The sequence below is a fragment of the Octopus bimaculoides genome, chromosome 3, assembly GCF_046866305.1.
Source record: "Octopus bimaculoides isolate indiv1 chromosome 3, ASM4686630v1, whole genome shotgun sequence".
Lineage (NCBI taxonomy): Eukaryota > Metazoa > Mollusca > Cephalopoda > Octopoda > Octopodidae > Octopus > Octopus bimaculoides.
Genome location: NC_142930.1, coordinates 166,459,866 through 166,481,716, shown reverse-complemented (window position 1 = coordinate 166,481,716; position 21,851 = coordinate 166,459,866). Strand labels below are relative to the sequence as shown.

The 21,851-nt window shown below is 39.6% G+C and overlaps 1 protein-coding gene across 4 annotated transcripts in view; it reads left to right on the top strand.

The window, feature by feature from the left end:
• Positions 1-21,851, top strand: part of LOC106867633 (uncharacterized) — a 274,630-nt gene that overhangs the window by 148,339 nt on the left and 104,440 nt on the right. For all 4 annotated transcript variants that reach the window (XM_089349994.1, XM_089349993.1, XM_089349991.1 and 1 more), the window contains exons 5-8: positions 4,890-5,012; positions 10,430-10,552; positions 17,791-17,916; positions 19,988-20,110. In XM_089349994.1, the coding sequence (XP_089206120.1) occupies positions 4,890-5,012; positions 10,430-10,552; positions 17,791-17,916; positions 19,988-20,110 (495 nt within the window). The remainder of the gene's footprint in view (positions 1-4,889; positions 5,013-10,429; positions 10,553-17,790; positions 17,917-19,987; positions 20,111-21,851) is intronic.

The window sequence follows — 21,851 nt, the reverse complement described above, 5'->3', positions numbered from 1 at the left end:
GAAGCTTTTTGCCGTTGCTACGTCAATACCGGAAGTTGACATTGCATCACAAGTATGTAAGCATTTGGTACAAAAACATCAAAATAGAGAGTGAAGCTTTTTGCCGTTGTTACGTCAATACCGGAAGTTGACATTGAGGAACCTTTTTAAAGAAGTGAATCATAAATATAAAGCAATATTATTTATTTTTAATTAAAAAAAATCGAATGAAGAGCCTAACATTTATCCGAGGTCAAATTATTCATGCATCACAAGTATGGAAGTATTTGGTGAAGTCGATTTCACGTGAAAAGCGAATACACAGACATCTCTATTTTATATATTAGAAGATAAAATATACCACACAGACTAAATATAGGATATCTATTACCATATCGTTTATATGAACCGAGATTGAACTGCTTAGCTTCGTGTATATGTAACCGCAACACAGTCCCTAGCGTGTATTTCAGTGTATCAGCTTAATATATCACCCGCACCTCGATAGAACGCTCGAAAACGGTTGGAGTATTTCACCCTATTTCTTTAAGACTATTATTAATTTTCGGTGATTTATAAAATAGACTGCTTCATTCCTTGATCTTTCATGATCGATTTATGGATCGGTCACTTTTATATACTGTGTGGTTAAACAAGTAACTACCTTGAGGCGAACAGCGGCTGATGAGATGAATAGTCACCGAAACATGTCGATATCAGGCAAAAGACATTTGGAAAAATACTCTTTTACTTGTTTCAGTTATTTCACTGCAGCCATGCTGGAGCACTGCCTTTAGTCGAACAAATCAACCCAAGGGCTTATTCTCTATAAGCTTAGTACTTATTCTATCGGAATTTTTTGCCAAACTGCTAAGTTACGGGGACGTAAACTCTCCAACACCGGTTGTCAAGCGATGGTGGGGCGAACAAACACACACACACACACGTATATATATATATATATATATATATATATATATATATATATATATACGGCGAGCTTCTTTCAGTTTCCGTCTTCCAAATCCACTCACAAGGCTTTGGTCGGCCCAAGGCTATAGTAGAAGACACTTGCCCAAGATGCCACGCAGTGGGACTGAACCCGGAACCATGTGGTTGGGAAGCAAGCTTCTTACCACACAGCCACAAATATCCCATATTCTTTTTTATCTGGTTCATTTTTTTAATATATATATATTTTTTTTTTTTTCAACATCAATATACTCTAACGCTGCCTGTCGTCGCCTTGGTTCTTCTGGTCAGATTTCGGTCATAGTTCATTCTGGTCTTCTACAAGACCTTGTCATATTCAGCAGTAGTCTCAGAATTGTACACCCACCCAACCCTTTGTTAGATCCCAGGGGCAGGGGTGAAGTGGATAGTTCTTGTTCCATTGACCAAGGCAAGATTATTCTACCATTAACTTTCTTTTACATGCGATGCCGCTTGCTCGACTCGCTGGAACCAGTGTACACACACATACATATATATTTATATATGCATGTATATCGTTCGAATGACCACCGAGAATGAATTCACACCTATCTCATTGAAGGTGACTTGGTGGGCGTGAGTTCAATTCAAGGACCAATGATTCTGTATGTGTGTGTGTGTGTGTGTGTGTGTGTGTATCCTGGTTGTATATTTATGAATATTTACACACGTGTGTGTTTTGTATATAAAAACACACATTAATGCATACGCATATATGTACATGTGAAATTTAAAAAATTTTTATTCTCTCTCTCTCTCTCTCTCTCTCTCTCTCTCTTATATATATACATATATAAACAAATTTATAACATCTGCCATCTCCATACGAATGAGCGGGAGGGAGAGGTGAAGATAAAGGACTGTGCGTATGCATATGTGCACGTGCATGTATGTGCCTATATATGTATGTGTATATATGTATGTGTATATATGTGTGTGTGTGTGTGTATGTATGTGTATATGTATGGGTGTGTGTATGTGTGTATATTTGAGCGTGTGTGTGTATATATGTGTGTATATATATATATGAATGTGTGTGTGTGTGTGTGTGTGTGTGTGTGTGCGTGTGTGTGTGTGAGAGAGAGAGAGACCTCGGTGCAGATGTTTAAGTAATCTCGATGGATGACTAGCAAGTCATAATGTTGACATTGTCAACTGCGACTGGTTTATGGCTTCGCTGAAATTTCTTTTATTACAGTCAAACACTGCCGAACTATCGTATCTTATTCTCTTGTATATATATATATACATGTATGCATTTATACGTACACATGTATACGCATACATATATAGAATAATATATATGCGTGAGTGTATATCTATATGTGTGTATGCGAGCGTGTACATTTGTATATATATATATTTATATGCATGTATATATAAATGCATGCGTGTATGTCTATATGTATGCGTCTACATATGTGTGTGTATATATATGTGTATATATATATGTGTATATATATATATATATATATATATATATATATATATATATATATTTTAACTCTGTGTGCGCATGTACAAACATATATACATAGATAGTTAGGAGAACAGTATTTAAACATGCAGCTTGATATGAGAAATGTGATCTCTCATCCATTTTAACATGTTTTTTTGTTTTTTTATCCTGGGTTCGGAAGAGTTTCCTGTAATTTGTTTCGAGCTCTAAAGTTACTAAGTCCACCGTCATATTTCTAGACTGTCGCTGTCTCGTCTTCAAAGTGGAGTGATGTTGGCGTGTAGAACCACTATGATTGGTGTAGCAATATGCTAGCGCCAGTCACATCGAAGTTGAATGTTATAATGAGACACCAATAGAAACTAATATCATTTCAACCGAGAGATAAGATTCAGAAGATTTAAATATCTTATTTTTCCAGGAAAAATTGGAAAATCTCTTGTGTAAAAAAAATGGATAATAAAACCAGAATATGGACGTGATTTTAGTAAAGTGCACAGGAACAAAGAAAGAGAGAGAGAGAGAGCGGGGAATCTCATGTACACATATGCATGCATAGATACATGTGTATTTGCGTTAAGTGCGTCTGTGTGTGAGTGAGAGAGCGGGAAATTTACAGTGACTACAGGGTTATCTGATATATTTCACATATATTAGCATAAATTTGATTCTACATCCTTCTAACACAGTTATATTGAGCCCTTTTTGTGGTTCTACATCACCACACGTGATACAAAGGCGCGTGACTTAATGATCACTGAATCTCCCTGAGAACTACATCAAGAGTACGCGTGTCTGGGGGGGGTGCTCGTCCACTTGCACGTTAATTTTACGAGCAGGCTGTTCCGTTGATTGGATCAACTGGAGTACTTCAAATAACGCCATGAAAACAATATCCACGAGTGAGCTTGTGTAAAAGAGAGAGTGAGGGTAGGAGGAGAAGGAAAGAGAGACTGTTAGTATGTGTGTATATGTCCGCGTTCACTAACACGCACAAATGCACAGTATAGGACTTCGATAAATATTCACAGTCCAATGCGTAATACGAGTAAAAGACTGAAAGAATCAATCAAAAATAGATTTCGTCGTTTAGGTTCCGATTTCGAATCCTGTCAGTATGTCTTTATTGCTTTATTGTGTTTCTAAATTTCTTCTCTCACAGAACTCAAAACATTTTCGTTACATTGGTGGTGTATAGTAATCTATTCTTCTCCAATTGTTCTGTTAATCTTTTCTCATTTCTCTCCTCTCCCCGAATTCGTGCCTTACTTCTTTTTCCACTTCTTCATTTTGCACTTTTTCTTTTTTCTGCTTATATGTTTTACACTCCTCCACCTTCCTCACTAATTTTCTCCCACACAAAAAACAAAATTATGTACCAGTGTTGTATTGCATTTATTCTTTCTCTCACTTCTCTCCTCCTCCTCTCACTTCTCTCCCTAAACTTCCACGCCTTCTCCCTCTTTCGTTGTCTTCCAAACAATAGCATCTCACAACCTAACCCTAACCCTAACCCTTGCATATATTTCAATCACCCCCTCCCCATTCCTCTTGCCTTCCTTTTTCCGTACACTCTTGCCCTCTCCCGCCCCTCACTTTCACGCTTTTCTCACTCACACACGCAAACACTTCACGCCACTAAACTTGCACACCTCTATACACAGAAAGACATTCAGCACTTCCCCACTTGCGCTCACCTCAAAACACGGATGCGCTCCTATGCGTGCAAGCACACTTGTCTCCTCCTCCTTCTTAACTCCCCCCTTAGAACCGCATCCCTACTTGTCTTCTAACCCTCACTCATTTGTCTTTTTCTCCTTTTCAACCACTTTTCTTTTTTACACTCCTTTTGTGCAATTCTGATGATAAAGGACTAACATCCAAAACGTTAAGACTCTTTTATTTCCTTTTAAACAGAAAACCGACACAATATCTGTTAAAACTTGCCCTTCCCGTGCTGTCTTTTCGTCTCTTTATTTTCTTTGCTAAAAACTAAAAACTCCGTATAGACTTTTTCCCATCCGTTGAGTTAACTTTAGGGGTGGAATTTGGTTCGATTGATAGCAACAGAGCGGACCCAATAACCAGGGGACGGAGGTGGCAGTGATCGGGGTGAAGCATGTGGTGATGATGAAGACGGGGACAACGACGATGATGATGATAAGAGGGGTAGGGTGACGACGACAGGCAGCAGTTGCTCATATATTGCATCTCTCTCTCTCTTTCTCTTTCTCTCTCTCTCTCTCTTTCTCTTTCTCTCTCTCTCTCTTTCTCTTTCTCTCTCTCTCTCTCTCTCTCTTTCTCTCTCTCTTTCTCTTTCTCTCTCTCCCTCTCTTTCTCCCTCTCTTTCTCTTTCTCTCTTTCTCTCTCTCTCTCTCTCTCTTTCTCTCTCTCTCTCTCTCTCTCTCTTTCTCTTTCTCTCTCTAGCAAATATTGACTTCTTGCCTTTCTCTTTCAGACGTCAATGAATGCGCCATAAACAACGGAGGTTGTGAACACAGATGTTCGAACACTATAGGTTCCTTCTACTGTAAATGTCCACCTGGTTACCAAATTGGATCAGACGGCAAAGGTTGCATAGGTAACAGTCAACCAATTTTTTTTCTCTTTGTATTTTTTTGTTTTTTTTTTGTTTGTTTGTTTGTTTTTGTTTTTTTTTAAATCTTGGGTGTTGATATTTTATTGGTAACAATGTGCAAAAGTATGACGATCTGGTTTCGCCTTACAAAATTGCTGTCGGAGGCCCAGAAAACAGCCAAGAAAAGATCTAAAAAGAAACTCTGTAGATCGCCCAATTAACTATTAATTAATAGATACTTAGATGGGACCGAGATTGGACCACTACACCTAGGGTAATTCTGGGTAATTTTTTTTTCTTTTAATTTTTCTTCAATCGGTTTATATGAAAAAAATTACAATTTTTTTTTTTTTAAGTGTGAATAAGACCGACAACCAACAGTCGCAATCTCCAAATGTACCTCTTTATTCGCTTTCTCTTAGAAATTCATGAAATTTAGATTAAAAGGAAAAAATCTACTTTCTTACCGTCAGCTATTTCCGGTCGCATTCAAACAGTTTCCTCCTGAATTTTAAAAGCTAAGCTTATCCCGTCTCTGTTATAACTGCTTTCTTGGTTACTTCGAGAGGTTTCTAACGGAGCTGATGGTGACTATGATTTATATGGTATGTCGGCATAATCAACCATTCAATATGAATGGCAGTGTTATATTATCAGGCGTCAAAGACTAAGGTTGACTGTCTGACTGCAGAAGAAAATGTTCGATATGTTGTTTTATGACACTGTATACGATCGATGAGGTGAAACCAGCCCATATGCCATGCACTCGGGATTTGAAACCGTATCCGCTTGGTCATTATGATACCATATCAAAACATAAATAAAATTAAATGAAATAGAAACAGATATGTGAGGGTTCGATCTCGCCTCACGATAATTTGAAGAAATAAAGTTTACGTCTAAAGTTAAATCACACAACAGGACACAAATCAAGAGCAAGAGCACTCAGAGAGCGCAAACCTCCGCCGAGGCAACACCAACATCCTCTCAACGATTAGCCAGAGATGATTTTTAAAATGAGAAGATCTGAAATAAACTGAACTGATCTCACAAAGGAGAATACTAAAAATGAACCCGACTGCTCTAAAAAGTGAGTTAAAAGAAAGACAGGAAAAATAATCCAGAATCCTGAAAGTTTCATCCGAATCCATGCAGTGGTTCTTGAGATATCGTGTCCACGGACAAACAAACAAATACGACTGAAAACAATACCTCCGCCTTCGCTAAGGCAGACGGAATAATGGACTGAAAGCTTCAATCGGAACGGTGTTTAGTGTTGCCGTCTTCGGAAATAGGAAGGATTTCAGCTGAGATATATAAGCTAATGAAACACTCGTCAATTATACAGTGAACCCTCTGATTATAGTAGTGAACCTCATTATTGTCTTAATGTTTACTGGTCTAAGCTAATTAGTTAGTCACAACTAATTATTTTTGACGCAGCCGAACACTAGAGATCGAACTTTTGACTCTTCTGTTTAGAAATTTCATTTACCATACGACTGGGTGTGTTTCGAAACTGGCTTCATTGTCTCAGAATAAAAATATAAATTGGAAGTAAAGTTAGTGACTCTTGTCTGTGTAAGTTAAGCCCTTTATTAGCTGTGACATGTCACATGTCACAACTCAGGGATTGTAATTTGTGTTTTCTGTCTGGAATCACATTCCACAAAGTAAAACTTCCAAAAAGCTGAGGTTACAACCAATTTTTGATTCCTGATTGTACCTTGTCCAATTACCTTACATCACTAAACGCTTTTGGAGAGGTATGAACGTCATCACATCATCCTCAAGCCACTAGCTTTCAGATGTAGAGGTCCACTCGTCCATAGAAAATTGTAGAAAATTGAAGAGGACAATTGAAGAATAGTTTAGTTATGTAACGTTTTGTTTCCTTCGTGGTAGCTGCTCCATACACAAGGCTGTATTACGTGGGTGTAAATTTATTTCAGGACGTCGTAACGGTGAATGACAAACTATTTCGGAATCCCTGCCGTTAAGTAAATGCTCGCAGCTCTTTACAAACTCTGGTTGTTTTTGTTTCGAGAGACAATAATACAGTATTGCTATTGTGTTGCGTAAAATACTCGTAGTTGCGTCCAATAACCTTCAACCTCATTGAAACAAAACTCGAGACCGACTCTCAGAAATGGATACCAGAATTAGCAGCAGCAGTCAACGTTGTCTCTTAAATGTAAATTAGTTCCTTTCAGCTCTGCACAAGGGTCCGGTACTTTTACAGACAATTATTCGATATTTTTGGGAGCAGCTGCCCCAAATGATCTGAACATAATAAAATGGGTTGATTTTTAAATGAAAATCCCAATCCTATTGTAGTCTATGTGGATGGTCACTATTTCAATGTGATATTTTGAATAGACACAGGAAATTATAAAGGAAGCCAGCCAGGATAATAAGGAAAAAACTTAACTTATTGATTGGGTAACTCTTTTGGAAGGAGCCAATCAACATGTCGTCTCAATTCTTAGAGAAACGTTGCCTTGTGTGTGTTTCTAATTTTGGCACAGGGTCAGCAATTTCGGAGAAGGGAGTAAGTTGATTACATTGAACCCAGTACGCAACAGGTACTTAATTTATCGACCCCGAAAGGATGAAAGGCAAAGTCGACCCCGACGGAATTTGAACTCAGAACGAAAAGACGGACGAAATATCGCTAAGTATTTTGCCCGGCGCTCTAACGCTTCTGCCAGCTCGATGCCTTAATGTTATATATATATATATATATATATATATATATATATATATATATATACATATATATACATATATATATATATATATATATATATATATATATATATATATATATATATATATATATATATATATATATATATATATATATATATATATATATATATATATTAAAAGTCATCTGAACATCGATCATCCAATACTTTTTAGTAGAATACCATATTTACTGATTTTTACAATGAAAGGGTTAAGAGTGACTTCGAGGTCACTGTTAAACTTTACTATATAAAAATTTATATATATATATATATATATGAATGGTATATGCACTGGTGTCTGTGCAACTAGACCCATTTGTGTATCATGGACACCGTTAGAAGGCATGATGCTGAGGAACTGTCTGAGATAAAATCTTTTCATAGACATGTTGAGTTAAAAACAGAGACTATATCGGAGCGAGATTACCGTTATCGCTACAGTGACTCACAAGAACGACAGGTGCGTTTCGCCTTTGTTGAGGCTTTTCAATGACATGCACTCGATTGCCAACTGCTTTAACGAAACTTCTGCCTCTATAAATAGTTTCTCGTTAAAGGGAGCAAGAATTACTTAACTCTGAGTTTCTCACTATTCCAGCTTCGGGATTTCGCTTAATCAGACGGATTATGAAATTCTCCGTTAAGGTCTTATTTATAGATGGGGTTCTTCACTCGGAAATCCATGTAGCAACATTACTGCCACACCCACATGTTAAACAAGATTCCTGACTTAGATTGTCAGTACATATAAAATTAAATCTAGTCACGATGTTGGTGGCAATAGAGCAAAATATTTATTGAAAGTTGTGTCTAAGTGTGTCGCGACTCAAGTTTCATAGTTTCGCTTAATGAAACTAATTACGATGTTTGGAGTTTCCTTATTTATACTCGAGTTTTTCCCACCCTTTGAAAGGCTGTCCACCGAAAATGCCACGCCCACTTGCAAAACAACTCCGTTAAATGTAAATATACATCAAATATGGGGATATTTTAGAAAGAAACTGTATGAACAAAAATAAAAGTAAAAATTATCTAAAAACTATAAAATATCTGCTGGGATTTCTTAAGCAGCGGAAACACGAAACTTGAGGAGCGACTCACTCCAACACTGCTTTGAATAAATCTTGCGCGCGTGTGAGTGTGTGCATGTGCGTGTGTGTGTGTGTGTGTGTATCGGACAAGTGTGAAAGGCAATTTGGATGTAACAGATGTGTAAATAACATATTTGGTGTTGTGTACGTTTTACACTTAGAATAAGCAGCTAGTTCGCATTCAGAGTACGCTGTACTGTTTTAAAAAGAGTACGCTGTACTGTTTTAAAAAGAGTACGCTTGATTATATATATATATATATATATATATATATATATATATATATATATATATATATATATATATATATATATATATGTGTGTATATATATATATATATGTGTATATATATATATATATGTGTATATATATATATATATGTATGTATGTATGTATGTATATATATGGTGAGAATTTACAAAAAAAAAACAAAAGACGAAGACGGGTGTGTAAACAACAAACGGATGTATTAGTTTAACGCTCGGGAAGTGAGAAAGTCTTTTACGTTTCGAGTCTATGCTCTTCGACAGAAAGGAACACAGAAAGAAACAGGGAGAGTAAATAGGAAAAAGGTATTGTGGCTAGCGATCTATCATGGCGAATGACGGACAAAGGGGTCACACAGGAGAGCTAGGAAGAAGGGGAGATAATAAAGTAGTGGTGGTCCCAAAACGAAGGTGCGCGTGCGTGTGTGAGTGTATGTGCGTGTAGATGGGGGCTGGTGACTTTGACGTGTGCATGTGTACATGTGTAGGTGTGTGGATGATGGTGTGGGTGCTAGGAAGTGGTCAGTGCTAGTGTGTGCGGGGTGGCGTGGTGTGGCAAGATGTGGTGTAGTGGTGGTGTTGGAGGTTTGTGAGTTGGGTGAGGGTAGGGATGTAGTATGTGGGAATGGGTGTAAGGGATAGGGTGGGTGGGATGGGATGTATAGGGATGGTGGGCTAGAATGTGTAGGGGTGGGGTAACGAGGAAGGGGTGACGATAAAGGGAGAGGGAGGATGGGTAGGAGTAAAGAGAGGAAGTGTCAGAGCAAGAGAGGAGAGGTGCGTGGGAGGAAGTAGGTGTGAGAGGAGAGAAGAGGAGGATTAGATGAAGATGGGAAGGGAGTTGAGCTCATGTGGCGCAAAGGAGCGAAGAGAGAAGGTTAATCCCTGTTCACGGCGAAGACGGGAGTCCGGATGGCCCCCTGTGCAAGGACAAGCCGTCACTTACAAGTGATTGTGACCTAGAACCTTGTAGTAGAGTTTCGCTATATCTTATGTGAAGTCCCGTGACTTAATATCTAGGGTCTTGGAGTCACGATCACAAGGTCGTGGGTTTCGATTCCTGGACCATTCAGGGCATTGTAACCATGAGCAAGGTATTTCATTTCCCATTGTTCCAGTCTACGTAGCTATAAATGCGCCCCAGCCAGGTGTCGCAGGGCCAAGCAAGTGGTTTGATTGCAACAAGCACCTAAAATAACAAATCATATATACAGAGAGGAGGGGGTGTGAAAAGCAGACCAAGGGTCAGAAATAAACAAGACCGTTTTGAAAAAAGATCGATGCTAAATTTTTATTCATTTATTGAACAGATATCGACGAATGTGGAATAAATAATGGTGGTTGCCAATACGAGTGCGTGAACACCCAGGGTGGATCTATTTGTCGATGTCCAGACGGTCAAACACTTAGTGATGACGAAAAAACATGTATTGGTAAGTAACTATTACTATTAATCTCTCCTACTACTACTGCTAATAATAATAATAATAATAATAATAATAATAATTCAAATATAGCTTAAAATGACCACGATAGGACTCCAAATTTACATCCAAAGTAACACCAACTGGATGATGAGCTGGTAAGACAACACGACCAGAGTAAGAAGCTGCACTCAATCTCAAAGGAGGCGTATAAATACAGACGAGAGCTTAACCTCCCTGACTATGATGATGATAAAGAAGACACACCACTCACCAAGGTAGCAAAAGAGTGTAAAACAAGCGCCAAACAGGGAAGCTTGAAGGAAATATCGAGACTGTGACAAGAAAACCCATTGCATAGATAATACTCCAAATGAGTAGGAGAAGCTGATGTAGATATGAGAACTCATCGGTGGCTGCAGAGTGTTGGTTTGAAAGCTGAAGCAGAAGGATTTATCCTAGTGGCACAAGCTCAGTCTCCTCACCCGAAACTATCAAGCAAATGTCACGCACAAGGGGAAGACTGCGATGACAAACTTGAGAGTATTCACCACATTGTTGCTGTTCGCCCAGTCCTTGCCCCTACAGAATATAAAACCAAGCGTGATCGTGGTAACCAATATCAGCACTGGAACATATGCTGTTATTATGATATCCTGCCTTTTAAGAACTGGCATCTACAGCCAGTCACTGAGGCAGAAAATGCTACCATCCTATGAGATAAGCAAATAAATCGTAACAGACCAGACATCGTCATCAAAGTCGTAAGGGAAAACATGTCTGTTGATTAATGTGACGGTGCCTACTGGTAGAAACATCACGGCAAAACGATTTGAAAAACTATCGAAAGATAAGGACCTTGAGATTAAAATATCTAAGACGTGGCAATAAAAAAACCAAAACCTTCCCTGTTGTGGGTGCCCTGGGAATGATCAAGAAAGGTATGGACAAATCAACGAGCTACGAGATTCAAAGGCTTGTGCTGACTTCAACCGCTCACATTCTCAGAAGTTTCTCTCCGTCTAATATATACGTTCATTAGGTCTCTGGTTGAAATCCGGTCGGAACAGGAAATAGAATGGAAATAAAATTGATGGATACTGCAACTTGGTGATGTATGTGTAATCTCTCGGAAAGGCAGTGTTGGCAATTGCAACAATAACACGTGATCTTAGTTGACCAATACAGACCTAACATCTAGAAGCCATCTTGAACTTGGGTCATTTCCTGTTACTTGATCTACAAATGTCTGACGAGTTTAGTTCGTTTTACGAAGCGACCAAACTTTATGTTGCCTGGAACCGAGTCAAACTGTTAATATATAACTCCTACCAAATGTGTTGATTGCTACTTTCTTTCGTTTGTTCACTCGTGTGTGTGTGCGTGTGCGCGCGCACACACACACACACACACACACACACACACACACACACACACACACACACATACACACTGTACACCAAGAAAGAAATCTTTGGCCGCTGCGTTTTATACTCTCACCTGCAAAATGTCGATTTAAAAAATCCATCAACTGAACAAAAATCAGATATTTTCCTCCCAAAAGTTAATCTGAGCTTTTCGTGTCTTTGTAAGTTTTAACCCCCAACAGGAAGTTTAGATTATGTCCCAGAACAGACTCAACGTACAAACAGCCGTAAATTTAATCTGGTCGAGGCATAAAACTTCTCTAGATGAATGGAAACGCATACGCATGAGTGCCTGCGTCCCAATTGTTTTCAACACACACACACACACACATAAGGATGACTGTTCGTACCTGCAGATGAATCGATGAATATTTAAATAGATGGATGTAAACCTATATCTGTGGGGTGGATAGTAGGTAGGTAGGTAGGTAGGTAGATAGATAGATAGAGAGAGAGAGAGAGTGTGTGTGTGTGTGTGTGTGTGTGTGTGTGTGTGTTTGTGTTTGTGTGTGTGTGTGTGTGTGTGTGAGAGAGAGAGAGAGAAAGAGAGAGAGAGACGAACCGTGTTCGTCACTAAATATTTATCGTTTGGTGTGCATTTCTGTAGCTCCACCTGTTTCAGGTAATATTACTCTGTCGCCACAAGCTTTCTGCGAGTCTCGATCAGTGAACATTCCACAATGTCTGTCTGTCCGTCTCTGGTTTCCCAAATTTCTTTATGATATCTGTTTCTTTAGAGATGGGCGAGTGTGTGTGTGTGTGTGTGTGTGTGTGTGTGTGTATTGTTGTCCATATGGCTGCCGCTCCGTCTCTGCTGTACCTTTTGAATTATATTGATGTGTGCGCTTTGAACTTCTTAGCCACTCGGTCGTGTGTGTGTGTGTGTGTGTATGTATAATATATATATATATATATATATATATATATATATATATATATATATATATATATATATATATATATATATATATATATATATAAACTGATATTTAACAGAAGCAACAGAGTGACTCAAAGGTCGAGAGTTTCGTGCGTTGGCACTTATGGTAACGCCTCGAAGAATTTTTAGTCGAACAAATAGACCCTGCTACTTTATTTAAGCCTGGTATTTATTCTGTCAGTCTCTTTCAGTTAGGAAGGGGTCGACAAAGACCTTTATAAATAACAGGTGTTAAGTGGGATTAAAGGTGTGGATTAGAGCAGAATTTAATAGTTTAAAAAAAATAGCACTCCGTCGGTTACAGCGACGAGTGTTCTAGTTAATCCGATCAACGGAACAGCCTGCACGTGAAATCGACGTGCAAGTGGCTGAGTACTCCACAGACACGTGACCCTTTATATAGTTCTAACAGAGATTCAGCGTGACACAGAATACAGGTGCATCATTTTTTGCCAGCTGAGTGGACTGGAGCAACGTAAAAAGTAAAATGTCTTGCTGAAGGACACAACGCACTGCCGAGAATCGAACTCGCGATTGTGAGCCGAATGTTCTGACCAGTAAGTCATGCTCCTGTTTTTAATAAGGATATAACAGTAGAAGGAAGTCAGGTAGGAAAGGGCCAATAGATCGACTAAAAGCAGTTTTGTAGAGAATAGAACCATGATGGAGGATTTTCTGTAGGTGAGAATGGTAGCTCTTCATTTCTTCGATGCTAAATGAAATGGTGTTTGTGATGTGTGTCTCCTAAAACACGAGAATGTGGAGAAATTGGTGCATGCTATTCTGATGCCATGCAGAAGAGATGGGTCGAAGACTGGCGCCACTAAAGTCTATCTTGATGGTGAGCAAAACCTCGCAGGAGACAAAAATGGTCGGAAAGACACAGAAAAGTGTCTGTAATAAAGGACAGAAGGTAGCAGAAAGTGTTTGGATGATAAGAGAAGCATTGGGCAGCTGGGGTAAGGTTGGAGCTATGGTGTTCCAGGGAACAGTTAATATTCCGATCCCTCCCTCTTTGGGGAGGGATTCGGTCAGAGGTGAAAGGAGAGATATCTGACCTTTCTAAGGACCTCTGAAATTGATGGAAGGGACAGAATCCTCTCCTCATTCATTTACAAAGCCCAAATGTTCGCTAATGGACGTTGATAAAGGTTCCTAATGATCAGGTGGAGCAGTGTTCGATCTCTGTTAGCAATGAGCAGCAAAGTGGCGGCATGGGGAGGTTCTGAGCTATTTGAACCGTGAGGGAGGGGTTGTGTGACCTATAGGAATATAGTAGGTGTGTGTTTGTCGGGAGGGGTGGCCTGAGCCCGTGACTGGGTCAAGAAAATATGTGTTAGGAAGGCCTGGGTTAAAGCAGTGAGTAGGATATAACTTTCGATAATATTTGATCAGACTGAATCGTTCCTTTGCATTTCGCGAAATGGACAAGTTCTTTCAATAAGAGAGCCACCTACTGGCCAACACCCACACCGAAATTCTTAGAGTCTGTTGGCTGAGGATACCTATGCATGCAGTGAAAACTGTGTCGATTCCCGTGCGGCGGCCAGGTGTAGTCTGCACGGCATTCTTGGACCCCTGAAGTAGGGGTTCGGCATCTGAAACGTTGCCAGGTGTTTCCAGCACTAAACGATGTTGTCAAAGAATGCGCGTTATTAAATTCCATGATGCTGAAGGGTATTAGAAACGAAGTCCCGTGGATAATTGGGGCGTTGATAAGGAAGAAACCTCGTTTCGTAGAAGGCTTTCAGGTGTGAGATAAGTTCTAAAAGTCCTTATCCTGGCAGTGCTATGGGAATGTGTTAACCGGTTTGGAATAAATATGGGATGTAAAATCAGCAGGAGATGTCTGATGTATGAAGAGAAGCCGAAACTATTAACGAAGCCCTTGCGTAGCATCAGGTTGTAGAACGTAGGTGGATGTCAGCTGAGGTCATTATGCAGATTGACCATGGTCTTCTTTTTGGAAAGGAAAAGCAATGTGTCTTGCTATGACTTGTGTCTCTGCTAGCAGAAGTAATGTTACGGTAGACTAGGAATAAGACCCCTCGTGGGTAATAAAAAAATGAGACTAGGAATAAGAAATTTTCTTCGACTTGTTTAGGAATCAGTGGCAGAGGGGAGAGAGATGACAATGAATTTTAAGAAACGATGACGAGGTTGGGGGGCGAATTTAGTGTGGTTTAAAAGGACATTTCCATTCTACAGCCCAGTTCTTTGGACATGTGCAGGTAATCTTTATTTCTAGGTCCACATATTTAGATACAATTACATAGTTGAACAGACATTTTAGTTATTAAAGCAATGCCCTAAATCTGTTAAATTCCTTTTCCAATTATTTCATGAAGTCTCAAAATTTTCGTCGCACCACTGCTAACCAGGTCACTGACACATTTCCACTGCAGTTGCTTCAAACTTCATTACCTGAAACATCATAAGGGCCCCGTATTTTTTTTTTGTTTTGTTTTGTTTTTGTGTTGTTTTTTTAAATCCACGAACATATGGACCTGTTGTATCCCTGATACTTGACCTTGTTTCTCTTAATCACTTCCTATTTCCATTTTTTCTTTCTATTTTTACAAACTCGCACTTGCCATTATCACCGTTCTGTTTCTTTTCTTCTTCTTTCCCTTTTCTCTCCCGTATCGTCTTCACTTGTCATAATGGTTGACTTTGAAATTATGTACACGACACCAAAAATCTATGGAAGGACTTTCCAGAGGATGTAGAAAATGGCGTGTTTGGGGGCCTAACATGTTAACGTTTGAATTTAACAGACCCTGTCTGCTATGGAATGGGGAAGGTAATCAGAAACGTTGGGTACCCTGATTCTACCTAGATGACGGTTATATTTTTTCCCCACGCTCTGTTATTGTATATGTCCTCCTTCATGTCTTGTAACCTTTCTGCAGTCCGTCTCTGATGGAACTACGGTCTTGAGTCAAAAACAAAGCAAAACTGGCCGCGTGGCGCATGAAATGCTCTAGAGCGCTGACCAATCTCTACACGTCAGGCAATGCGGTCGGCAAAAGTTCCATGTTAACAATACACAGAGGACTGGTGGATGGAGTGGGGCACAATGACATCTTCGGGGGAAACTCTGTACGCTGACGTGGATGAACTTGCGAAGTCTCCTATCGATAGCTTCCAGAAATCCTTAGCCTGACAGAACTATCGAAAGACACTATCGATTCGAGACAAGCTCTAGTCAAGTGCCGCGCGGCACAGAGCAGTGAAACCGTTCTGCATGCACTTGTGCAATATCTGGGCATCATACACTTGTGGAGTTGAGGAGAGGCCACAGCGGTTGCTTCGTTTCAGATGGGTTGTGATCATTTACCCGCCGCCCTCTTTTAATACGACTGGTCAGGCAGTTTTTCTTGTATTTTGGCAATGGCGAAGAAGGTTATGAAATGGACGAAGCTGAAAGGACTTGGAACGAATATTTTTCCATTCGGCCAAACTTTTATCGACTTTTCAGGTTCTATTTGGTGAGGAAGGTGAGCGCCGGAAAGGGAAAAGATCTCCTCCAGTGAATTTGTTAAAAGGTGGGGGATTGTATCGAAAATGGTCAAAGTGAATGGAACGACTCGATGTTTGAAAGGGCAACAACAGCAGAAGAGAACACTTGCCCTTAATAGTTATAATTGTTGCTGTTATTATTATTAAGATATCCCGATTACTGCTTGACCAGGTTGGAGCGTCTCCTATTGAAATTCTTGTGGAAAGGACGCGTTCCAATGGTCAAGCAGTCAGTCTGTTGTCAGCATCCTCTGAGTGGCGGATTACGTATGCAATGGCCCCTAATGCGCGGACACGCTCTTAGGTTACGCCACCTGCAACGATTTATGGACGGTGAGCATCTGTATGTTCTGTGAGACTCGCCTTTTCGTGTCCTTGGTGGAGCTGCTGTCCTGGGTGAAGAAAAGACCGAGACTGGGCGCCTGGCACCTAAAATGTCGTCAGGCGTTCAGAGCTCTCTACCAATCGGGCAATGGGATCGGTGGATGTTCCGATTTAGAAATGTATAGAGGATTAGTGGGGGAGTGCGACGACGTTTCTCGGGGAGACTCTGGGCGCCGACGAGTGCGAACTGGCTAGTCTGTTCCAAAGGACTTTCCGGTCGGGAACTATCATGGATAATTTCCAGATGTCCTTGATCTGGCAGTGCTACCGGGTGTCGCTACCGGTTCGGGATAAACTCAACAGGTACGGATGTGCTGTGAGACGGATTTGTCGGAGGTGTGCGCAGAGTGAAGAAACCGTTCTGCACGCCCTTGTTCAAGGCCCGCGCATTCCTGACCTGACTTGTGGGGTTATGTCGAACAGCTGCTGTCAATAGGGCAGGCAAGGTAGTTTTCCTTTGCCTGGTGGTTGTGGCGAAAGAGGTCGTTTGGTGGACAAGGCTGAAAGGCATAAGGACAGATACATTTCTCTTTGGTAGAGATCTCATTGACCTTTTCAAGTTTCACTTGAAAAGGAAATTGTGAGTGGGGAGGGAAGTGCTGTCTTGAGTGATTTTATCGAAAGCTGGATGAAAGTTACGAAAATGGCAAGTGTGGATGGCACCTCTCTGAGTGCAGACTTGTGAGTCGGAGGGAAGGAACTGGAGCGGGCACTTGCTCATGGGTTTTCAGGGAAGTCTGGGACGGTGGAGTTCTTCGATTATCCCTATAGGTCTTCCTGTATCAGGAGGGCCACATCGCTGTCATCCTCGTCGCCACTTTTTCTAAAACTTTCTATGCTATGCACATGTCTCTTCTTTTCCATTGTATATATATATATGAAACTATTATTATTATTATTATTATTATTATTATTATTATTATTATTATTATTATTATTATTATTAATTATTATTATCATTATTATTTGTGCAGCTCCGTTAGGTTGCGGTCGAAACAATGGCGGGTGTGAACACGATTGTGTTTACAATTACCACAACAAATATCACTGCAAATGCCGCGATGGCTACAGACTGGGCACCGATGCCAAGTCTTGTATAGGTAAGTTGAAGCACAATTGTAATTACGCTTACCTGTATGCACCCTGTAATTGTCTTCCCTCATTGATAACATCAAAGACATGGAAGGCGGGGTTCGCTGTAATTCTTTTGTGTAACCTGGAATCTTTCAGATTTTGAGACAAGGAAGAAACTTCTATGAGGTCGTTCAAGGTGCTAGAAATAACAGTCAAATCTCCTTCAATCAATCAATCAACCTTCGACGTAGTTGAATTATCGATCCCACCAGTCGGTAGTCTCAGTACGGGTTGTGCTATTCATCCTTTCGATCGCTGAATACAAAGCATGGCTCGCCTTGGGAATTTTATTTTGAGTTCCCATCTCACCCTTGTACACCAATCCGTTACAGGGTGGTTATCCATTTACAGCTGAATGGACTGAAGCAACGGGAAATGGAAGTATTTTACCCAAGAACACAATGCACAGCCGATCTTGGAATCGAAACTACTATCTTGCAATTGTGAGTGCAACTCCCTCTCCACTAAGCCACGCGTCTTCATTAATCTCCCTCAAATTTTATCCTGTCGTCTGAGAAATGAAGAACGCTTTGCATAATGTAATTCTATGTGTAATAAAAAGATGGGATGGTCATCACTGGAATGTCTATGAACATCGGTTTGTTCGATCGATACATGTGCTGACGAGGACGCTTCAAGGTGGTCTCTCCGGTTGCTAGAATCAACAGCTTAATCTTTAAGTTCACCCAGTCGTCCTAAAAGTGGATGGATTAGGTTAACTGGTTCGGAACTGACCTAGGCCTACACAAACAACAACAACAAATTTACGTATTTATCCGATGTTATTGAATTCCATTATCTAATTAGTAAATGATTTTTCTGAGAAATACTACAGCTCACTCGGTTATTCTAAAGATCTGATAACTTCGAACTGGACTGTTCCGTTGATGAGGTCTCATAACACCGAAACAAGCCTAGAATTGTCACCCTACTGCTGAATGTAACACTCTCATAACTCTATTTCTGTCTCTTTCTTATAAACTCTTATAAACACAAGCACACACACACACACACACACACACACACACACACACACACACACACACACACACACACACACACACACACACACACACACGACTCAACACAGCCTCAAACACAGACATTACCACACAATCAAGTAAGAGAGATATCATGTCTTAGATATTCTGGATCAGAAAAAAACCAAACAGTACGAACTGGAATTCTGTAAATCTGTTTGTTTGCTAAAACAACAAAAACTGTGAAGAAGGACGAAGATCTAGTTTCTATTTCTGCCAATCTCAGACGCAATATCTCGTTTAGAAATAGCAGCCGAATCTCCCTCAAATTACGTTCTGCCGTCTTTAAAAAAGGAAGGACAATGTAGTTTTTGTTGCATTAAAAAGACGGGATGGTCACCACTGAGTTGCCTCGGTCAGTAGTTCTACCCGCTCTAGGCTTACCTGGGGTTAAACAAAAGTAAAATATGAGCCAATGGGAGAACTTCTACGTAGTCACCCGACCGGCTAGAAATAGCAGCTATACGTCGCTTAAATTACATCCTGCCGTTTTGCATGAAGAACACATTATGCAATTAACTGTATAGTATCTAATATAAAAAAGATGTGGTGGTCACATCTGGGTTGTCTTTCATCATAAACTTGCTTGTTCAGGGCAGATCTGAGACTAAACGACATTAATTTCAAAAGTACAAACAACCAACAACAATATTGATAGTAATAACAATCCTTCCTATTATAGGCACAACGCCTGAAATTTGGGGGTAGGGAGGGTAAGTTGATTGCATCGACCCCAGCGTTCAACTGGTACTTATTTTATCAAACCCGAAAGGATGAAAAGCAAAGTCGACCCCGGCAGAATTTGAACTCAGAACGTAGCGACGAGCGAAATACCGCATTTCGTCCAGCGTGCTAACGATTCTGCCAGCACGCCGCCTACTACTATTACTACTACTAATAACAACAACAACAACAATGACAATAACAACAGCATATTCCGCTTTAAATTCTTATATCCTTCTTCTATAATTCCTGACTTTATCCATTCTTTGTGCAGTGATCAACCCGTGCCAAATTAACCAGGGTGGATGCCAACATATCTGCCAAAACCATCGTTCTAAAGCCATCTGCCAATGTTTCCCTGGTTACCAACTGGCAACTGATGGTAAAACATGCATTGGTGAGTATTATTATTATTATTATTAGTAGTAGTAGTAGTATTATTAATATTATTATCTCATCAATTATTGTTTTTACTGGTGTTTGTTGGAGGTGCATACGTTTACAGATGTCCGTTTAGAAACATATTCTTCCAGAATTACCAGGAGTTATGTCCCGTTGAGGGAGTAGAGACAGCATCAGTTAGATTGGTAGTGCAGGGCTGAAAGCCCAGTTGCTATAGGTGTGGTAGCAGACGTCACCTGAGGGCTTTACGCCCATAAGAGAAAAACGGAAAAGATACAACAGTGTATGTTTTGATTTCTGCTGCTGGTGTTCTCGCGGTAACTCTAGTTTCAGCGCTGAAGGTGGTCAGAGTGGAAGTAAGGAGAAAAAAATATGCCTCGTCCTTAATATCTCAGGCACCTGAAGCTGATCCGTAGAGCGCCGAAATGCTTAGGGGTTACCTTCTTCTCTGTCTCAGAGTTGTCCACTGTCTACTTGCTTCTCTTATTATAATGAGAAGAATATGGAGACTAAGAATGGTGGTTAAGTGTAGGGAAGAGTAAAAATCAAGAGAAAGGGAGAGAAAAAAACCTAAGATGAATCTTGGCAAAAGGGAAGACGGACGGTGCAAGTTCGCTGTCAATTGTTGTTTAATTAACTTGAGTGTGAGTTAATGAGAAGAGTCTGGAGGCATTGCTGAATGATATAAAGAGATAGGGAAAAGTACCTTGGTGACTGACGAAGTGTGGGGTGGAATAGGGAGTCAAATGCATCAAGCCCCAAAACTGATAGGCAGTAGGTGGAAGCAACACCAACAATGCATTAAACCTTTAAGGAACACTTCATGGATGATAAGGGACTCTTCCCAGCTCGGCTAAATCCAGGTATGTTTAAAGTGCAATTTAGGCTTCCACTCAAGTGATCGGAATGGAATATGGTCAGGAATGGTGGGGTAGGTTGTTCTTGTTTGATATGGTAATTTTTTCTAAGTTCAACCACTCTGTCACTTATTTGCCATAAAAACAACTGCCTCAGTTTTAAGTATCATAATCTATTGGTCACTGTTTACCAAAGAATTCGAGAGATTCTGTCGCTGGTTAAGTCACTCGAAATGTACTGCAGTGTTCCACATGGCCGTCTTAAATTCGAAACAGAGTGGTGGCTGCTTACTGTGATCAATTTGCGATGGAGCCTTTTTGATAACAATAACCAGCTGAAGATATTTAGCACAAGATATAACAATGTCTTTGTGCTTGAAACCAATTAATTTTGATAACAATAACCATTTCCATAACTTCATCTCTTGATTATGTGTGTGTATGTATGTATGTATATGTGTTTGTGTGTGTGTATGTATATATATATATATATATATATATATATAATATATATATATATATATATATATATAATATATATATATATACAAAAATAAGAGGAATGACCAGCAAAAGTGGACTCCTATATGCATATAGGAGTCCACTTTTGCTGGTCATTACTCTTATTTTTGTATGTAATATAATTTTAATCTTCGGATTTTTTTAATATGCTAGACCACTGGTTTTAATTGATTAATATCAATTTTTACCCTTATTAATAAATTATAATATATATATATATATATATATATATATATATATATATATATATATAATGTGTGTGTGCATATGTGTCTGTGCGTGTATATGTGCGTGTGTGTATATATATATGTATATATATATATATATATATATATATATATATATATATATATATAT